Here is a 22145-nt window from a genome sequence, read left to right as displayed (position 1 = left end):
TTTTTTTTTTTTTGCCCTCGAGAAGAATAATAACACGCCGTAACCAGTGATGCGTATAGACTATAACTGGGCATGGCGAAATCTCACGGTTTCATGAGAATACCTTGCCATGCGTTAAACCATATATTTTGTCACACTTAAAAAGTGCAAAGTTTTAAGTCATGCCTCAATATAAAATATGGGTATTAATATATGTGTAAAGGACAGGTAATTAGTTCGTGAGCATTATATTTTATTAATTTAATTATTTTAAAAGTTAAGACAAAATCAATTTCCGGTGGTTGATGAACTGGTTTCGACTAAATTTGGTTACACGCATTTAAGGTTGCAAACACATCCCCCACCATCCCCCATTTCCAACCCCTGTCACACCCTCCTAACCCAGTTCTCTTTCACAAGGCACTAACCAAATGAAACGAGGGATATCTAACATTGTACAGCCCTTATAATAGATGCTATAGTTTATAAAACATCATATTCAAATGGGTAATATATTCGGTTATTCGCGACAGTACAAAGAAAACACTAAAATAACCAATCATAAGAGAAATCCCCCCCCCCCCCCAAACAAAAAAAGCCAATCAGAAATGTCCGACTGAGAGTGTTTCGAAAATGATCTCACACCTACAAACAGGAAAGTATATGCTTATATATTCTTCACAAGGATATTCACTGGTAATAGCCTACTATATCTTTGTAAAAAATATATCTTTATCTTTCATTTTGAGTATTAATTTCATGCATTTTACATGCTTCACACAACATTAGGCCTACCGATAATAAAGTTAGCTGGTAGGCTTAATTAGCTTCGAGACCTAAAGTACCCAACGACAACTTTAACCACATCATATGGAAAGCACAGAAATGAAGACATAGAAGCCATATCGCACCTGTTGACAACAATACGCATTGCAGCTATTTGAAGGTCACTCGCGCCATCTTGATACACCCAAAACAATGACTCGCGCAAAGGGTGCCTACGTTATGGTTACGAGGTTTAGACGAAAACCTGATGTTATCGTCAAAATATATTTCATTTTCACACAGAGAAACACAGATACGCCAGATTAGCTCCAATTTTGTGGTGGGGGGGGGGGGGGGGGATATACTAGTTGAAAGAAATTACAACTCACGGGAATTTAGCCGCTGCTTAGACGGTTGTTCTTACTTTTTGAATAATACAAATTCCAGAATGTTCCCAAATGTAAACAATCTTACGTTAGGGCCTTAATGAAATACATCGGGCACAAAGATCAGCTGCCTATATCGTTCACCATGCTAATTTCTATTTAGAACGACATGTAGGGGAGACGGCTTTAATGAATGTTTGGGACCCTGGGGAGCATGTACTTCGAGTTGGAGGGGCACCAACAATTTATGGAGGGGCACGAATAATTAAAGGAGGGCCACAGTACTCATGTGCTGCTGCTTGTGAAGGTATTGTTTACATGATGGTGGGACAAATTAAAGGGATGGGAGAATACTAGTTGGTAAAGTGAAGGGGCATGCCCCCTGGGCCCCAACCTGGCTACCGGATTGCTTAATAATCAAATGGAACCATATATTGGCACTTTAGACATCTGCTCAGTGTATGATAGAGATTAATATACCCACCAAAGTCATGTTGAGGTAAAACATTTTCTTGAACATTTTTATGGCCATTTAAGTCAACAAAAAAGTTGAAGCTCATATGAAGGATATTCGAAATTTGCTGCATTTTTTAACAAAAGGGTACCTCACAGTAATGAAACAAGCAAGATACCGTTATTGCTGTGCATAAACTTAAATGATGATGCAGTTTCTTGGAAAATTGGTCAACCCCACCGTGACTCACATCACATCTGGCAAACGATTTTGGAAAGAACTTCCCAAGATATAGTTCTCAGTACTTTCTGACATTTTCAATGTATGTATGTATATACATGGGCGGCGATCCTGGGGGGGGGATGGGGGGATATATCCCCCCATGAAAATGGGTGGAGGGGATGTAATACACCATATCCCCCCCCCCACCAAATGCCAGGGATAAGAATATTTTCATGCCTACATTTATGCATCATCGTGAATGTACGGCTCTTTTTTAGCTTCATTTCTCGCCTACCATAAACGCAGTGCGATCTTTTCAAATAAAGCGTCTTTATAAAGCAAGAATAGTTGACTGTAGGCTTCATTGGCCCTATAACAACAAAATGTATTATTGCGCCCACGGTATTGATGTAGTACATATATGCACCCTCATAGTATTCATATCATCGAGGTAAATGAATCTGTAGGATTCATGTCAATTGGGCGCGCGTACCATGCATGGAGGGTCATGTGATGTGTTCCAGGATGGTACCAAACTGATATTTCTCTGTAGCAGTTCGAAAATAGTGTTAGTGACTTCTTGAAAGATTTGCACCAAGACGGATCGAACATGGGGAGTAACGGCGTAAGAAGGTACTGGTACTTCAGGCCTACGAAATAGTGCTAATATGCTACGTTAGACATGCTGGCACAGAACAAGTACAGATACATTGTTCATTACTATGGTACAGATACATTGGGCTTGCAGCGGGAAATGTCGATGTCTGAATTGTATTTCAAGGTGAGCGTTTGGTGCTGTGGGGGAAAAGTTTAGTTCAGTGCAACCACGGAATTCTCCATGGAACAGAGCCTAATGCTGCTCAGCCGGAATATAGCTATCACGTTAGGCTACAGGCACGGTTATTGCTAGGTAACGGGTGTCGTCTGCTGCTCTAAGCACGCATACACATTTACGTACTAGTTGGGTGAAATCATCATGCGTAATGGTAGTACCGCCCTGGAACACATCACATGACCCTCTATGCATGGTACGCGCGTATTTACTGTGTGATAGTTTCTCCAGATTCATTTACAGGTACCTCGATGATTCATATAGGCCCCTATAGTAGGCCTACACACGTATACATGTTCCTTCGAACAGCTGAGAATATCATGTTACCAGGGTAATGCTTAATACACGTTTCACCTGGATGCCCTAGCAATCGGTACCTAGGAATGTAACTATGTGTAATTGTGTATTGCATGTATATAGGCCTATAATAGCCTGCATGAAGCCATTTTCTTCATCGAATAATATAAAAGAGATCTCGAACATTCTAACATAGCGCCTGAAACAATATTGATTTGGGCAATTTTCCCAAAATAACACCCGAAATTATAAAAAAGTATTTTGGATTCTGATTATGAGATATTTCGGATATGATATCCTTATTTTAAAGTTGGGTATATGCCGCTGGGAAACCTCGGTAAGTGCCGTTTCCGGCCATCTAGAGGGTTTGTAACTCCCAAAACTTTCTTGTACGCTTCGCGCCAACTCATGGTGGCGCTACGCTTAGATAGTCAACAAGGTCATATCCCCCCCCCCCCCCACTCGGAAATACGGATCGCCGCCCATGTGTATATATATATATATATGTATGTATATTAGATCATCCTGCAAGCAGGAACTCGCGAAGAAGCCTCATTGGCTTATCAAAGCCGCAAGCTGACCAAAGCCAGTCTCTTACATCATATTTAACGTCCATGATTATGAATTGTTAATTGTCAACAACTCTGTAACTGGACGACATACATTAATCTGGGAGTGACTCGAACCGGGGACCTTATGATTGAAATGCACCGGCGTTAACCACTGAGCTAACACTTCTAGCTAACACTCCTAGCTAACACTAGCTAACACTCCACTGAGCTAACACTACTCAATGGACGTATCAGACTGTCCAAGTGGATACAGATATGTACATACTTTGCAAAAGAAAAGTTAAGATGGAAAAAGAGATAGGCCTTGATAACCTGTCTAAAAATATCAATCCCCCCTCCCCCCCCTCAATAAATTGGTTATATGCTCTCTTTTTTGACATGCTCTTTCTATTCTTTTTACAATATGCATGTCTTTATAGAAGAATAGTAAAGTTATACAGGGTATTATCATAGATGTAGGCCGACAAACGTGTATTGCAACATTGTATTAGTCTGCCACGGATTGTTGTCTACTTACAATTAGTCTCTATCTTCCGTAATATTGTTTTCATTTTGCAAATTAATCTCTAAGTTCTCTCAGCTGTCTTCGGTGATGCATGGTGACTCACATGTACATAGTTTATGTTGTCATGAATTACAATTTATTACTTCATAACCACAAAATGGATGCTTACAAACGTTTAATCTTCATCGTCATTCGCTTGGAAGGTAAAAGGACTACGTCGTGTTGCATCTTATGCTTCTTAAATAATTGCTTCTTATCACCAATACTTGAGTGAAATTCTGCTTTCATATCCTAGCAATTGGATATAGCCTAGACCTAGTAACTAATGTGGCTTTACAACCATAACTTTAAAGTTAAACTAGCAGTTCTATTACTACTAGTTAACTTGTAGCTATAGGCCTAGGCTAGGCGCAGTAATATGTTATCGCTCGTTGTGTCACTGCCAGTGAAATACCAAAGGACAGACGCAGTCTAGCGGTAATCAAGACTGATCGAGGAAATCTTTGGTAACTTCTTACGAGGTTCTATCTTTGTTCAGTTAAATGCCGCATTTCAATATCTTGGCAGCTTGAAAGACGCGTCGTTAAACGGGCAGTAAGTTTCCGTATAGTGCTGTTAGTTTTTGTCAGTACAGATCGCGCAGCAACAAACTGGAACCAAGTTTTCTTTTGAAACATGTCAAAGATTCCTTTTCGCAAACCATTCCCGCATACAAATATACCCTTAGTTATGTCTCACAATTATGTGTATTTATTTATGTTTTATTTTAAGAATTTCTTAAAATCTGGAAAATTGATTGGGCACTTCTTTGCCTAACGCTTAGACTCTACGTAAAGTAGCAGTGTAGGTTGACGATTTTGGGTGTTTGAGCTGTTGATCTTCAATTTGCTGCAAGCGACAAGCCGGTAGTTGCTTATATGCATTGATTTCTGTGCTTGAAAGTAGACTATATAGACATACCCACTATGAATGAGTGATAGGTTAATACTGGAACTTTTGCTTTGCAAAGCCACAGATTTTCTTGAGCGAGTTAAATGCCATCTGTATGGATCCCAAATATGTTACAAACAGTAAAGGTTTTATTTATGTTTTAACAGAATTGTCTCAGTCACTGAGTTATTGTTGTCAATTTAAACCTCCTACAACATGTACGAATTATAATAATTTGGTATAAGGTATCGACAGCTAGAAACGGAAAATACAATTACCATACTGAATATGACTAAATCTAACCAAGTTTTAGCAGTGATGTTAATCTAGGGCTCTACTGATAACCTCCAGGCGTCTCCATCGCCATCGACTCTATCTACGACAAATCAGCAATGTATATCGGCCTACTTTCTCTTACAGTATGTATACGCCGGGTTGAGAAATACAACAGCGCGTAACCGTGTGTTAAACGGGTTCACGTCGAGCGTTGTGACGCCTTGTGTACTTAAGGTGATGCAATCGGCCCCACAATGCATCAGTGTACAGCAGAAATTATTAAAACGTTCTGCACAAATGCAATTATCTTTGTGCTCGAGTGGGTACTTTCACGTGCCTTTAGTTCAAATTAGACTTGCATTTTGATGACATCAGGAGGAAAGTGTAGTCAAAGTTTATATAACAAGCCAGAGTAATGATGTATATATGATATTTTTCCAATTATTTCTAACACTTCCGTCGGATGTAATATCAATCAGTTACGGCGCAGAGAGTGTTTGGTCACATCGTTATAGGCCGTCGGCATTTAATTTTAACCAGTTCTATCAAAATGTCATTACAACTCATCAACTTTGTTGACGTTTGGTAATGTGGCGAATACCAAGGCTTATATAGCTCGGTAGAGATGGTACTATCGTTGCCCTTAAGGGAGAATTATTTGGTTAGGCTATTTTCGAAAGCCTAGCTTTAAGATTAAGAAGCTCCACGCAAATAAAATGATTCTATCGTTTCTGTTGATTTCAAGATGATTTATTCTCTCCGTGATACAATTAAAAGTTCAATTAAAACGCTGTAATTACTTCAAGATACTGATTGGAAACAAATAGTTATTAATTATATGGCCCAAACAATGATCGTGAGCATTAATTGATTTCTTTTCCAGCACTAATTTGCCTCTATAAACAAAAACTGCTCAGAAGTTACAAAGCTTGAGTTCACAAGTGATTGGGCATCTGATCCATGATTGGTCAATATTAGCTACTTCGAAACATCATTAATATTCATCAAAATCTTTCAATGAATGAACCAATCTAGAGTGAGACAGCAAACCACATATGGCCCTAATATTTGGTTAGGCCTATGTTCTTCTCTGTCTGAAAATACGGGCTCCGAAACCATTGAAATTCTTAATTGGACACCGTGGGAATTAACGAGCGGAACCTTGAAGGTCCAAAGTGCAGAGGGTTATAGACCAGCTACATCGGTTTTATTTTACTTGCATCTGTTGTGTTGTATACGGTCATCACTTTTTAAACTTCTAAAAACGAATTTTCTGTAAGAAAACAAAATTGCCCTTAAACAATGATCTATGTGAATTATATGAAGTTTCCCTTTTCGTACAAAAAGTTCCAAAGTTGTCAGTTGTTAAACTCAACGGTCAATTGGCAATAATAATGTCAGCCCTGATTCTTACATGCTAAGTAGGATAGGTTTGTACCCAGGGGGTAGGACCGGGGGGCACTGGGGGCACGTGCCCCCCCCCCACTTTTTTAAGTGCATGATATGGCCCGTGTGTATCGGTTTATAGCATAAAGAGTGGTGGTTGTGGAATGAAAAAGTGCCCCTCTGATGTTGTGCCCGCCCCCCCCCCCCCAACATTTTGGGAGCTTCCTACCCCCTTTTTTGTACCTTTGGTATACAAAAAAATGTGATAGGATATATATTCTAAATGTCGACGTTTTTTTTTTTTTTTGTGAAACAAAAACGTAGACTTAATCAAGTATAGTGTAAAACATTCGTTGCGATAACTTATGCAATATATATGCAAGAAAAATTATGTTTCAAACCACAACGAGCATTCCTAATAGTAACTTGCAGATTTTCATGAATGAATCTATACTTAATATTCAATCGTATACCGCCCAATTGCAACACAAACACTTGTTTTGACTCACGTCACTAACTTTGCTGCATTGCTCCCGTTTTCGAAGGATCAAACTCATTACTTAATTATCTCTGGTACATGTTTAACTATAACAAGTACTCAAGACACGCGCTGGAAGTGAATAACAACTATAGTATTTATACTTGACTCCCATATGCAAAATCAGCCGTGTGTACATGCCCTTATGTATATATCATGCTGCCTGCAATATTGTGCGATAGTGTGCGATACTTTAGGTCTTAGTAAAGTTAAACTTATAACAGGTAAACAATGTGCGTAGGCTGCTTTTTTTCAATAGATGACGATGACAAAGACGATGACGATGACGAAGACAATGGCGATGACGATGACGATGACGATGATGGTTGTGATCAAAATATAATTTCTCATATTTGTTTATATTATATTATGGTGATGAAATCTACGTAAGCCACAGGGTCGATCTTTTAGTTACACGTGTAATGTACTGTCATCGTAGTTCCATCACAAAAGACGTACAATCTTTCCCTTTGAAAATTCTGTTTTCATTTTCATAGTAAACGAAAAAAAAAAAAAAAACATACTACAGAAAATGATTAAAAAAAAAGATATCAGCAAGGCAACCAACGCTATCATAAACTAAGAAAACGAAGTAATGGAAAAAGACAGATATTTAAAAATTCAAGCACTATAGCGGATCATACATGTGTGACGTCATTTTTAGACTTGCTCAAGTCGTAAGCCTTGCGTATTTAGCAACGTCAAAACCAAAGACATATCGCAGAAGGGCATATTTTTTTCCCTTATAGATGTTTGGGCCAGTTGTCCTTCACTAGCTCATTAATTCAAATAATCTTGGCATTTTAATTATTTATTTACGCCGCATTAATTCATGAAAATAACAATGCATTCATATATTTTGTACTTAAGTCTTTGAATAAAAATGATATTGGCAACAACAACAAAAAACCACCACAAAATAAGAACCTATTCATTTGCTCTAAGATATATACAGAAACGCGCGCACGACTTACCGCGATACACGCGATCATGCAAGCATAAAACACACGCTATATCAATACACCCTATGGAATACCTCAAGAACCTATTGAGGAGAAGAAAGAAAAAAAAACCTTCTTTTGCCCTTATCCATCGCAATCTCTATATAAAAATAAAAAAATTGAGATGAAATTACAGTTTTTGCTACGGAAATCACTAGGGAAAATGACTATTTGTTATTTATATGTTATATTGTACTTTTCGTCTTTTTTTTTAATAACGTTAGTAATAATCAGAAAACCTTTTTTTTTTTGGGGGGGGGGGGGGAAGCAACATCGGCAGCCGCAGTATTAGTGGTCTTTTTATAAATCAAGTAGATTGGTCTCCGATATAGTATATGCCTCAGTAACATCAGTTTGATTGTGAAATATTGCGGGTACTTGTTTCATTATTATCATCATCATCATCATCGTCACCTGGCATGTGCGTGGATAATTTGTTTTTATACCGGTTGAAGTTTTCTAGTTGTTTATTTACTAGTGTATCTATTCAGAGAGAATCAGAAAGAGAGTGAGAGTGTGAGAGAGCTCATCAAAACCAAGGAAAGGTAAATCATTTCAACATTAAATACATATTTTATTTTACATATTTATTGAATAATAGAAGATTGGAGACGATATTTGTTAACTCCGGATAAGCTCTTAACATACATGTTTCTAATGTTCTGAAACGCAAAGGCTAAAAAAATAATAATAATAATAATAATTAGATTACAATATGTTGCAATATATTAATATTTTTTCGTTCATTATGCACATGAATAGCGAACGACGCCAGTCATGGAGAAAATCCGCGTAACTCTTGACGCATGACCATTATTATATGATTGTAATACGACTATATGGGTTTAGTATTATTACGTCACATCATGGCTATACATATATATACTTTGACTTAACTGCAAGTGTAAGGAAGGGTTTATCTGGTTAAAATAGGGCTGTATCTGTCATAATATATATATATAGTTAGGGAAATGAATATGCGATTTCAACTTACAATATAGAATTATTGTCATATAATCTGACACAGAAATATCCCTTTAATGAAATTGATGAATCGGTTGGTAATTAAGGCGCAGGTCTGTTCGCTCCTCGTATAATGGCGAATAAGTCATGACTTAGACTTGTGCGTCAGTGAGCCATCTGTTACACCTTACTGCTGTTGTGTCATAACTTGTTATGATCATATAGGCCAGCAGACACATTATGATTATAATATAATTATGATTATTAATATTATTAATATTATTAATATTATTAATATTTTTAATATTATTAATATTATTAATATATATATTTTTTTTTTAAGAGCAAATACTTTATTTGGATGCTAGCTGTCACTAAATCTATCTAAAAAATCTTTCTAGAATATGCTTTGAAGTATCTTCAAGTACATGTGCAATGACAATTAATGTTTGTACTCTGGTTTATCAATTTTGAATATCAGCCTTTGTCTAATCTATGATTGGTGAAAGACAGCACAATTAAGGTGATCTTAATAATTATTCTTTACACTTTCCTATAAGGAGCGACATTCATAAACCCTCATATTTCCCAACTTCCACTTATACTGCAAGAAAGTCCACCAGTGACAGGCAGAGGATTTCAAAAGTGGGGGGGGGGGGGGATGGGGGTGGGGGGTGGGATGTCCAATTTAAAATTTTCCACAACTGATAATCTGAAGTTTTGTGGTATCGGCAAAGTTAATATTATTAATATTATTAATATTATTAATATTATTAATATTATTATTACTATTATTATTATTATTATTATTATTATTATTATTATTATTATTATTATTATTATTATTATTATTATTATTATTATTATTATTATTATTATTATTATTATTATTATTATTATTATTATTATTATCATCATCATTATTATTATTATTATTATTATTATCATTATCATTATTTTTATTATTATTGTTATTATTGTTAAGAGAGCGGTTAGAAGCTTACACCCTAACGAATTGATATTGTGTCATGGCATTCTTAGTTTAACAAAAGGGGATTCAAATTAAGCGTTCTACAGCATTCTGTAGAATAAGCACTCTAATGAGACAGAATTAACTCGAAAATCTACACATGACAAGAATTTTTCATGTAAAACTCGTCAGTCACAACTTTTTTTTCGTTCTCAAAATATAAACTTGTCACGTGAAAGCATAATGTTGTTATTTATGTCGCTAGGTCAATTTTTTTTTTTTTTGGGCCATGTTTACAAGTCCTCTCGACATCTGCTAAATTGACTTCATGTTCCCAACGCCGTGCTCCTCAACCATTTCTTCTAGCTTCACCAATTATTTTTTCAATCATTTTTTATCGGCACATACTGTAAACGGCGAACATAACGATTCAATCAATGTTCATGTTATATCCAGTTACGATTCACTCTACAATACACAAGATCAAATGTTATCGTTATCTGTGATCATGTGGCTATGGGATTCAGTAGGCTACGAGTGTTCAGTTCAATGATTAGTGGGAACCTTGTGGGGATTATTTTGAAGCTCAGATCCTTAATAGCAGGATTTACCCTGTTTAATTTGAGACGTAAAATAGCCGCGATTTTTTACTGTACGTCCCTGCAGGCTACCACGTTTCCTATTTAGAATATTTGTTGAATGTACACTCAACTAAATAGGAAGAAGGCCCGTGACCCCCCCCCCCCCCAATTTCCCCTTTCTACACAATTCACCCCAAGACCTATTAATCCCCCCTCCCCCTTGGGGGACCCCTGTTGAGAAGCACTGGTTCAACGTAAGTTTACCGGGGAGGTGTTGTTAAAGTACGGTACCGTATAGCCTTATGTGTCCGCTCGACTAACATAATTTATCAAAATATTTGTGCTTTTGAAGTTGTCAACGTACCAGCAAATCAATCCAGTTACTATGGAAACTGCATGATATGCATCATTCCAGATTTTTATATCATTTACGTTCTTCTAGCGCTACTGTAGTAAGTATATATGCAATGCATAGCTCTGTACCATACTCTTGCATGGCAGTAACATTTAATTACATGCTTTAACACTGTAGTAGAGACGGCTGAGTAACACTAACACTGTAACATATATGACTGCGTATATCACTAAATATTACAGTCTGTAAAATAATGTAACACTATAAGCCTGCAAGCGTATCACTATTATTTGAGTCGGTATAATACTGTATTATAACATGATAAGCCTGCCTGATGTCACTTACATTTAAGTCCGTATTATACTGTAACATGGAATCCTGTCTATTACACTGTCCGGGTAATACTGTAACATTGAAGCCGGATGCGCATCACTAACACTCAAATCCGTCTGTACAATACTCAAAAATATAGGCCTCCCTATAATGTCACATATATTTAAGTCCGCATTATATAAAGTGTAACAACATATATGAGGCTGCCATAACACTTACATTTAAAATACTGTAACATACAAGTCTGCGTATAACACTCAACACTGAGGTATATATATATATATATATATATATATATATATACTATATGTCTTATACTGTAACATACAAGCCTGTGTTACACCAACATGAGGTTTGTATAAAAGTTTGTACAAATATAGTTCAAGTTCGTATGTAGGCTATTACTGTAAAATAGAAAGTCTGCGTATAATTATTAGATCTGTATACGCCCATACTGTGAGATATAAGTATGCGTAACACATTCAAGTATAGATATAGGATATACCACTTTAACACAACAGTCTGCATGCGTAACACATGTGGTATAGGCTATACTACTTTAACACAACAGTCTGCGTAACATTATGGAAGTCCGTATATGTTAATAACACTGACGTCACTGTAGGACTTATTCTGTAACAAAAAGCCTATACCATCTAAGTTTTCACATTGCAATATACAGCCTGTATAGGCCAATACTGTAACATAAATACAGACTGTGTAGCTCTAACAGTTAGGCCTATATTACGGGTAATACTACAAGCCTGGGTAACACATGCAACCGGTATGTGATTCTACATAAACAAAATATATATTTCAGCTTGGGTTGTACTATGTACAATCGGTTATTATACAAATGCATACCCATATATACGTACACGTATATCACTATTATACCTTGTTCGTGGAAGTTTTGACCGTTAACACTTTCATTGTTTTACACTGTATTACACTGTTTTACACTGTATTACACTGTTTTACACTGTTTTACACTGTATTACACTGTTTTACACTGTTTTACACTGTATTACACTGTATTACACTGTATTACACTGTTTTACACTGTATTACACTGTTTTACACTGTTTTACACTGTATTACACTGTTTTACACTGTTTTACGGACAGTACACAGTACAGAAAGTTAAAGGATTGGTTCAGGTGTTTGACATGTCGATTTTGTATGAAAGAGCACAAAAAGATTAAAAAGAACAGTGAATAAACTACCATGATAGCATTCTCTGTTAAGGAGATATGACACTTTGAAGATATCAAAATTTCTTTGAAAACGACTGATGTAGAAAGACTTACGGTGAGGGTGTGACGTCACATCCTCACTTCCTTAACATTTGTTATATGTATATTTCTTTAAAAATTATTTACATTTTTTAACACATTTGAATATAGTATAATCAAAAATTCTTCAGATGTTTAAGCTCAAATACTTCCTTTGACAAATATGAGATCTCCTGACATATCTTTTGGTTGAAAGTCATGAAATCTCACAAAATATTTAGAGAAAAAAACAAAGACTTTTCAGGAATGTGAGGATGTGACATCACAGCTAGTCAGATTTCAGCAGTTTCTACACAATCTGATAAAACTTTACACTTGAATATCTCTTTTCCCGAAAAAGATATTTGAACAGTTTTTTCGCCACTGTGTTTCTTTTATTGTCCTCTTTCATACAACATAAACATGTATGACAACTGAACCAATCCTTTAAGTCCATAGGTTTATCAAATCATAGTACTTGAAAAGAAAAGAAAAATCCCGGTAGGATATCTCTTCACATTCTGTTTATGTTCACCGTTCCCCGTCAATATTCAAGGTTCGAGATATTGCGGCTTCCATGTTTTCATACACAACTAAGTTTGAATGCGGAGATCAGTGACGTGTGCAACTACGGCAAGATATCAATGTTGGGTGGGATGAGGGATGGGTAGGTGGGGGGGGGGGTCATCAGTTCCCAGGACTGAATTAGGTAGGGGCATGAACTGAAATGGAAGGGCGTCCTTGGGCCCAAAAGAAGTGGTCTATATTGTAGATGGGGTATGCAGATGAGTGAATTCGCCCCCCTTGCGGCACCCGGAGGCAAATTAATAGGTTATGAATTTTAACGTAAGGTATGGAAGGTCACCCCCCCCCCCCCCCATCCTTCTCTCCCTAGCTATACTGAAGCAGATTATTAAAAAAGAAATATGTTAATCCTAACGTATAAACAATGAAAATAATAGCATACAACCAGCGTCGCATTGTCATATGTGTTCCCATCGAGAAATGCAGGTGTTTGCATTAGTTCAAACTATAACGTACAGTTGTTTTGCTTTGGGAACTATCTGCGCTGTCAGTATAAATCTATTGACACCTTCGATACGCTTCGATGTTAAAAACACATTGAATCAGCTGCTTGTTAAAATATAAGAGCGCGCTCGATACGCATGACTATAATGTCATAATTACCCAAGTGTGTTCGGTATTCATTCAACGACCTTAAGTGTCATTACATACCGTAATATTCCCAAAGGTTCAATATGTGTAAATCATATTGTCTGCATGGCATGGACATACTGTTTCGCAATTTATTAATCTCGACACGACCGTGTAAAATTATACTATGTAGCTGTGCTTCCAGTGCTGGGAGGATATGGCGTTGTTAGTTTGTATGTCCTTCCCTTTGCTGCGGTTAAATTTGAGAGGATGTTATTAAACCTAGCATTATAAACCTTATTATGCTGTTCGGAATTCAATCCAAGGCCGCATATTACAAATTTAGCTTGGCAAATCATACACATAATGTAAATCACAGCTGTTTCGCAGCTAAGTACGTCAGTTCTGACGTCACACAGCTGACCAACACATTATCAAATTTGAATCGACGTTAAATTGCAGATAAGCATCATAAAGGAAATATATATATATTTTTATTGACATAAACTTGTTTCTTTATTGTATTTTTTTAATTCAGAATTGCTCTTACCTCTCTGAAAATTACGTTCATATTGGGCTTTCGTATCTTATATGATATATGCAATTGACCCCTTCCCACCTCATCCTTCACCCCCCCCCTTTCCCTATGGGGTAACATGTGAATATTTCTCTTATTTTCTCTCTCCCTCGTGATTGCACCTCAGCATATCGCTTTACAATTGACCAAGGGCGTAGGAACCGGGGGGGGGGGGGCTGGGGGGGGGGGCTGGCCCAGTGAAAAATGTGGAGGGGCGGAAGTATCATTCCGCCCCCCCCCCCCCCCGCTTCGCAAGTCAGAAAACCCCTTTTTCATTTCCAAATGAGAAAAAAAATCTCATTTGGAGCACCAAATTGCATCTAAGGCCAGGTGAAAATGCAAAATTATATACAAAATGGAGTGGGTGGGTTGAAGTGTGCTATATTGCACCAAATTGCATCTGAGGCCACCTGGAAAAACAAAAAATTTCCAAAGGGGAGGGGGACACCCCCTCCCCTTTAAACCCCTCCCCCAGGCCGGCCATCAGTCTTCAGCCCCCCCCCCCCCACTCAAAAGTACCTTCCTACGCCACTGCAATTGACCTATATCATGACAACGCACATTAGAGTATTCTTCCTCACGCAATGAATATTTGGACGAATGACGCGTGTAAAAGACCACCGAACTTAATTTCCAAACGATACCATTTTCGCTTCATTTCGTTTATTCCTGCCATGAAATCACAGTGAAGTACATAGTTATAGCAATGAGGCAGCAAAACCAGAAGTAAGATAAATTTCTTCTAACGCATCGTATAACATTGGAGAATTGAGTTTCTCGAAGTAATTAGTGTAATATTTTCACATCTGTCTTTCTCCAATCTTCTTCTCTGTGGTTTCTCATTGACCGCGATTACAACACGGTAGTCGACTATGGACCATGTATACAATAGAAAACCATTGCACTTTATAAGATTCTGATTTTCTTAGAAAACACCCTTTCGAGAGATTCGCCTATTTACGAGTGAGTAAGTAAATCTTTACTGATCAAACCAATATCCTAACAGGTGGGAGACTATTTCAAATGCAAATAAATGTCGTCTCTGATTTCAAGTCAATATTTTCAATTGGCGAATTTCAGCTTCCTTTAAACATGCGTTTGCACGTATACAGTTTTTACCACGCTATATTAAATCCTGTTCGCGTCATATCGTTTATGGTTTTATGAATAAACTCGTCAATCGGCTTTGATCATATTATATACTGTTAGAAAAAAAACACAAGAAGAAAAACCCTTCATTAAGATGGAGACTGTCGATTTATCATCAGGGTTTACTTTTTTTTCTTTCTTTAATGAGTCAATTTTAGGCAAGAAATCTGTTTGAATAAGTTGTAAATTACGAGGAGTAAGATAAACTATGTATCGTTACACACTTGAAAAAGTCATGTACACATTTGATGATTGTATACTGGTAAAAATCGTGCCGCGAACTTAGCTTTTGATACCTTCGAGAGGAGATCATCATATATTTATAATAAGACAATGGAGAAGAGAACGGTGAGATATATTCTATAAATAACGTTCGAAACAAGGTTAACACTATAGTTTATAGACGAAGTTAATGTCATAATAGTCAATATCATAAAAAGTTTCCCGTGAAAACAAACGGAGTTCATTCTAAAAAAAATCATATTATATTTTGATGAGTGATTTATGCATAACCAAGATATGAATTTGTATGCGTGGGTTTTTATTCATGTTATATATAGATATGAGCCGAGAAATGTGTTAATTATCGTTAGCAGATTGTTTACAACTTGCGTCGAACGTTATATATATATATAGTTTAACCATTCGATTCCAGTGCAATTTGGCCACTGCTCTAAGTACTGTTCCGTTGTTTTCGAAAGTTTGGTACGTATAGGACAATTTTCAAATTGCAACAAATGGAAACTATAGATTAAACGATATAATGGGCAGATGGATGGGACAAGAGAACTAAGCTTTTTATAATCGTAAGTATATGAAACTTGACATAAAACTATAATCAAAAACTATCATATTTGTATGCCCTTAAAACATGGGTTGTATGTTGCACATTATAGATACCTAATTTGGTATAGGTAGAGTCTCCATGGAGTAATATTTATAACAGCCAACTTCACATAGGCGCGGAACCAGTGGTGTGTGGGGTGTGCAACCGTCCGTTCCATTTTCACCTCCCCCCTCACTACCAACCCCCACCCTCCCTACAAATCTTTAAAGTATTTATTCGCGCAAACTTGCAGTTATAGATCTAATTATAGGCCACATATCGCTTACCATGCGCCAGTTTACATCTAAAAAATTTAATTCGTTTCTCCGGGAGGCCACTCAAATCCCCTTTAACATTGGAGTCCACTTCAAGGATTCCAGGGCCATGTCGCTTTCTTCCAAGAATTAGGGATCCGCCCCTTACTCAAGACGATTATATTTCTGAAAGTTCTCTCTCATAAATAAAAAATTGGTTATCGAGCAATTTGATGGATATTACATTCGGCTCTGACTTATATGCTTTCGATTATATTCGCCTGTTTCTTTATGTATAGTCACAGGTCGTCTCCTCAGCTCAATATCAAACGTCGACATTATTGTTTTAATTACTTTTCCCAAAAGCAAAACCAAGTTTATGCTATTCTTTTAATTATTTATAGAATGATTCATTCATTCATTCATCCATTCATATAATTTATTCATTCATTCATATATTCATTCATATAATTTATTCATTCATTCATCCAGTCATATAATTTATTCATTCATTCATATAATTTATTCATCCATTCATTTATTCATTCATCCATTCAGATAATTTATTCATTCATTCATTAATCCATCCATTCATATAATTTATTCATTTATTCAAATATTTTGATAATTCCAAACTGAAAACGTCAATCTTTGTTATCATCCAAAATCTCTCTGCTTTTAGGAGTTATCGACACGTCATCATGACGTCACTGAAAATGTCACAAGAGGATACTAATCATTTCAATGAATGCCACGAGGCTTTCGCATTACGTGAGAAGGCTTTGGATACATTTACCGACTGGGCCTCTACAGTCTTCCGCGACGCAGTGGTGAGTAAAATCGCATTGGACTACGTCAAAGACGGGAACACGGGGCGGAAGAGATTGGAGGCACTCGGTGTCGGAAGTGGCTCAGGTAAGAGTAATGCATTTCTGGCGAGGGCATTGTAACTTTGGCCTGAAGTTAAAAGTCACTGGAATTTAAAGGTCGCAAAAGCAGTTCAAAATGTACCTCTCGGGGAGTTTCGAGTTTCGACAAGTTTTAAACATTTTTGTTCACCGAGTATTATATATATATATATATATATATATATATATATATATATATATATATATATATATATATATATATATATATATATATTTATATATATATATATATATATATGTCTTATATATATATATATATATATATATATATATATATATATATATATATATATATATGTCAGATGAGGTTTTGTAACCACGGATTTGGAATAATTTCTGCAGAATTGTCCCATCTCCTCTGTCTCGAGTTTTTTGCAAGAACAATGTCTCGTACTGGCTCTTATTACATGCACTGAGCGATGAGGATGCTTATTATACACTTGTAGAAGAGATTCCCTTTACATATAGGCCTCGCCTCGAACTTGAGAGGCCTAAACATCTCCTATGCATTAGGCCGATGAAATTCGAAGAGGGTATACATTATTCACATATAGATCTATACGATATATCCAGCTCGACGACTGTGTGTATAATATCATACAATGTAACTATAACTATATTGATAACATAAAAAGCGTGATATATATATATATATACAGGGTTATAGCTAGGAGATTGTGAGTGCTGGTTAAATAAATTTGCGAAGCGAAGCGTAGCGAGCGAAGCTCTCGCATCTCACGGCCGGGGGTCCAGGGGCCCGCTTAAGGGCCCCTGGTGGGGTCCAGGGGCAACGCCCCGGTGGGGGTCGAGGGTATTTTGGTAAATAACAGAAAAAGGTGACGTTATTATCATGTTTTACGGCAAGGGAAAGATAAATTTGTTACTTTTGTTGTATTTCACAAGCATTTTACTATTTTTTTGTGCCGGCCAGTGGACTGTTTATTCACTTCCAATGCCGGCCGGCAGGCGTGAGTGGCGGTTACCACCGGCCGCCGCCGGCCGGCGTGGCTATAACCCTGTATATATATATATATATATATATATATATATATAGGGTAACATGAATATTAATTAGCTTATCAATACGAGATAGCTTGAAAATAATAACCTGTATGCGAAACGAGAGACATGTCTATTTAACTATACAGAGAGAGGGCTATCAGATGTCGCGAAATAAACCTCTATATAGCATAGGCCTATATTAAAAGGGAAGATTGTATTACGGAATTGGATTGATGTATAAATCCATATACGTCACGTGAAGTTACATATACCTTATATAAATATCACTGAACAAACACACACACACATGCATACACACATTTCTGAACGACTGTATTTAGTTAAAATTTAATTTAATTCAAAGTATCTGCGAAAAGAATGAGTTTTCTTCAAGTTGAGACTTTTAGGTATATAAGTAAGTCTATTGTGTTGATTGTGTATAGGTTTATTAAATATCCCTCTTTACAGATTTATCATACAGTATATGCTATAGTTACATTTTTCCTCGCATTCCTTCTTCACACAGGTGAAATCGATATTATGTTTCTCGAACAAATGGTGAAAAAATACTCCAACATTTACTTTACAAGTCTGGAACTTTCCTCTGAAAACACCGCCTTATTCAAATCCAAGGTTTCTAGGGGAACCATAGAGAATGTCACGTGGGATTGGAAGCAGCTCTCGTGGGATAATTACCGCTTTTACAATGTTAAGTCTAGAGAACCGAAGCTGTTCCACTTCATCTGCACTGTACACAGCCTAATTTACATACGAGATGTTGATCAGGCGGTCATGAATATGTATGAGAGTCTAGATGACGGAGGGGTATTGTTAATGATCGTCGCATCAGGTGAGCGCACCTTCTAATAATAGAATCTGTGATTAAATTGTTTGATATATATATATATATATATATATATATATATATAATAAAATAACAGGGGAAAGAAAAATGAGTCCTACCTCCACGTGGCATTATGACATCACAGCTTGAAAAAATCGCAGCCTCCACACATCGCGACCATTGAACCACGATATTTCGTAATCGAAGTAGATTTTATTCACATAGATTCGGGTGGGTGGGTGGGGGGGGGGGGGCTGGTATTTCTCGCACAGAGATACCTATCATGAAAGTTAAAGACGCATAGTTTATTTTTTTTTCTCTTGAATCAATCTTGTGTAGTGTATGTTATGAGCTTCCCTCTTCTCAATTAGTTTGAATCTAGGCTTGCAATCTAGTTAAGATTCATCTATCATTTAGTCAATCAATCTAGTCATTCATTCATTCCATATAATTCGATTGAAACTTCATTAGTTTACATTGAATATGCTTTGTACCAAATTAAAGGAGTGTTATGCGCTATTATTATAATTGACTGTTTCCTATTCTTCCTTTTATGCCCTCGTTGGATTGACTAACCTTTGACCTTACCAACGAAAAGAGGAAAGTGGCAGCTACAAATTACGAACAAAGTTCCCGCAATTGTACATCGAAGATGGCCTATCACATGTGTCGTCTGCAGAAGTTAGGAAGATTTTAAAAACTCACGGCATCCCTCATCAAATATTAAGCCAGCCTTCTCGAGTCGACATTACGACCGTTTTCCAGAAGGGGCGAAAAGAAGGCTCACAATTAGTCGATCATCTCTCGAAAAGGGTCAACTTTTTAAAGACTGCTTCACCAAGAATGGTCAATGAGTTCATCTCTTATTTGAAGTCTCCTCAATGTTCAGAGAGGGAGCAACAGAGTTATTTACTAGTTAATGATTGGGATGCCTTTATTGTCACTAAGTAGGGCCTATTATGTAAACTGCCGTCTCTTTTAATCACGTGTGGTGCCGATTTAATTCAAAGGTGATATGTAAAATTTAAGCAATACTCACTGCATGTATTCATTCAATTCAATTGACCATATAATCAAGCTGCAAGCTGCAATTAATATATATATATATATATATATATATATATATATATATATATATATATATATATATATATATATATATATATATATATATATATATATATATATATATATATATATATATATATATATATATATATATATATATATATTTATATATATAAATATATATGTGGGTGGGATCTATATATATATATATATATATATATATATATATATATATATATATATATATATATATATATATATATATATATATATATATATATTTATATATATAAATATATATGTGGGTGGGATCCGCGGTCGGAAATAAAATATAATAATTCGTACAGGACAGGAATCGGTCAAAAGTTCCTTTTTTTTTCGGAGTTAATTTTTTTTTTCCAAAGCGACCGTGATCGCGAGTTGACCAATAATGTGGTAAAATGTCAAGTAAAAGTAATCAAGTTAACAAGTTCAAAAGATAAGTCGCTGATGATATTGTATACTATAACACTGATAAATTATTTCAAAGACAATTAGATTTCTGCGCAAAGATAGTACATTATATCCTTAATAAATTAGAGTGATTTATCCAGAGGAATGACGTTCTATAAAGTGCACTGTTTAATTTAACTTTGTTTAATATACGGCTCCTAATTGCAGGCGAGCGTGTAAAGATGGTCGCATTTATTATTATATAGTTGCATGATATGCATTGTTTATCTCTCATATAAAGGATATATACAAGTGAGGCGTATGCTATCAGAATAAGAAAGCAAAACAGATGATTGTAAAGGTGGGTTTCATATGAGTTTTACATTTGGTTATATATACGCAGTTGAGAGGTGCGGTAGCCCACATTCGTCCCATTTAAGTTCAGTGAAAACCGAGCAAAACCGAAACTGGTTTATTACGCTAAGTTGACGAGAATGTATATCGCTTTAGTTCAAGTCTATTGCGATTCATCTAACCATGATACCCTCGAATTATGCATCGAGGAAATTCGTATGTGGATGCCTCGAGAAACTACTTGAAGTTGAATGACGAAGAAAATACTGAATACTCTTTGGATCTGGCTAGAAACTCTCGAAGATCAGTGTTCGCTTTATTAAGATTTCTTCCGCCCCAACAGGTTAGAAAACTTGGGCGTTATTTTTTATTCTTTCCACGACAATGAATCCAAACATATTTAAAATGCCATTCGCTCATCAATCTTGCACATTCGTAATGTCGGTAATATTCTCAAATATCTGATTCGGCGTGAAGCCCATGCACTGAGCAAATTATCCACGCGCCTTACTTTACTTCACTCATCGATAGTGGGAACGCGCTTCTCTGTGACTCTACCACAGAATCAAATTGTTCGACTTAAACGTCTTCAAAAAATAATGCTGATTGTTACAATTTCTACCAACAAAAAAAAAAGGTCTTGTCACAACAAAGCTATTCTTGAAGAACTACATTGGTTTCCGGTCTCATATTTATTTGTTTTATCGTTTAAATATATGTTTTAAATATATATAACACAGTATATTCGTAAGGATTGAAAATATACAGTAATAATATCATAATGATGCTGAGATGGATACGTGAATAGATTATATAATACTAGTACGAGTTAATATATTCCTTTTTTCAAATGTCAGGTGAATGTGGGTTTTGAAGTTATAGACTTCAAATTTTTGGATAGATCATTCATATTGCTCTATTACGAAGACCGAATTT

The 22145-nt window shown here is 36.1% G+C and overlaps 1 protein-coding gene across 2 annotated transcripts in view; it reads left to right on the top strand.

Moving 5' to 3' along the window:
- LOC139954944 (histamine N-methyltransferase-like) overlaps positions 1-20522 on the top strand; it is a 23524-nt gene extending 3002 nt beyond the window's left edge. The window contains exons 1-4 of one of the 2 annotated variants that reach the window (XM_071954969.1): positions 8525-8688; positions 17263-17495; positions 19038-19361; positions 19954-20521. In XM_071954969.1, coding sequence (XP_071811070.1) covers positions 17282-17495; positions 19038-19361; positions 19954-20306 — 891 coding nt within the window. In that variant the 5' untranslated portion in view covers positions 8525-8688; positions 17263-17281 and the 3' untranslated portion in view covers positions 20307-20521. Of the gene's footprint in view, positions 1-8524; positions 8689-17262; positions 17496-19037; positions 19362-19953 lie in introns of those variants that run through there. The other variant, XM_071954968.1, reaches the window with a different exon arrangement.
- Positions 20523-22145: the final 1623 nt, after the last annotated feature.

This window comes from Apostichopus japonicus, chromosome 17 (assembly GCF_037975245.1).
Source record: "Apostichopus japonicus isolate 1M-3 chromosome 17, ASM3797524v1, whole genome shotgun sequence".
NCBI lineage: Eukaryota > Metazoa > Echinodermata > Holothuroidea > Aspidochirotida > Stichopodidae > Apostichopus > Apostichopus japonicus.
Note: the sequence above shows the minus strand (reverse complement) of the source record. Positions and strands in the feature narration are given on the sequence as shown.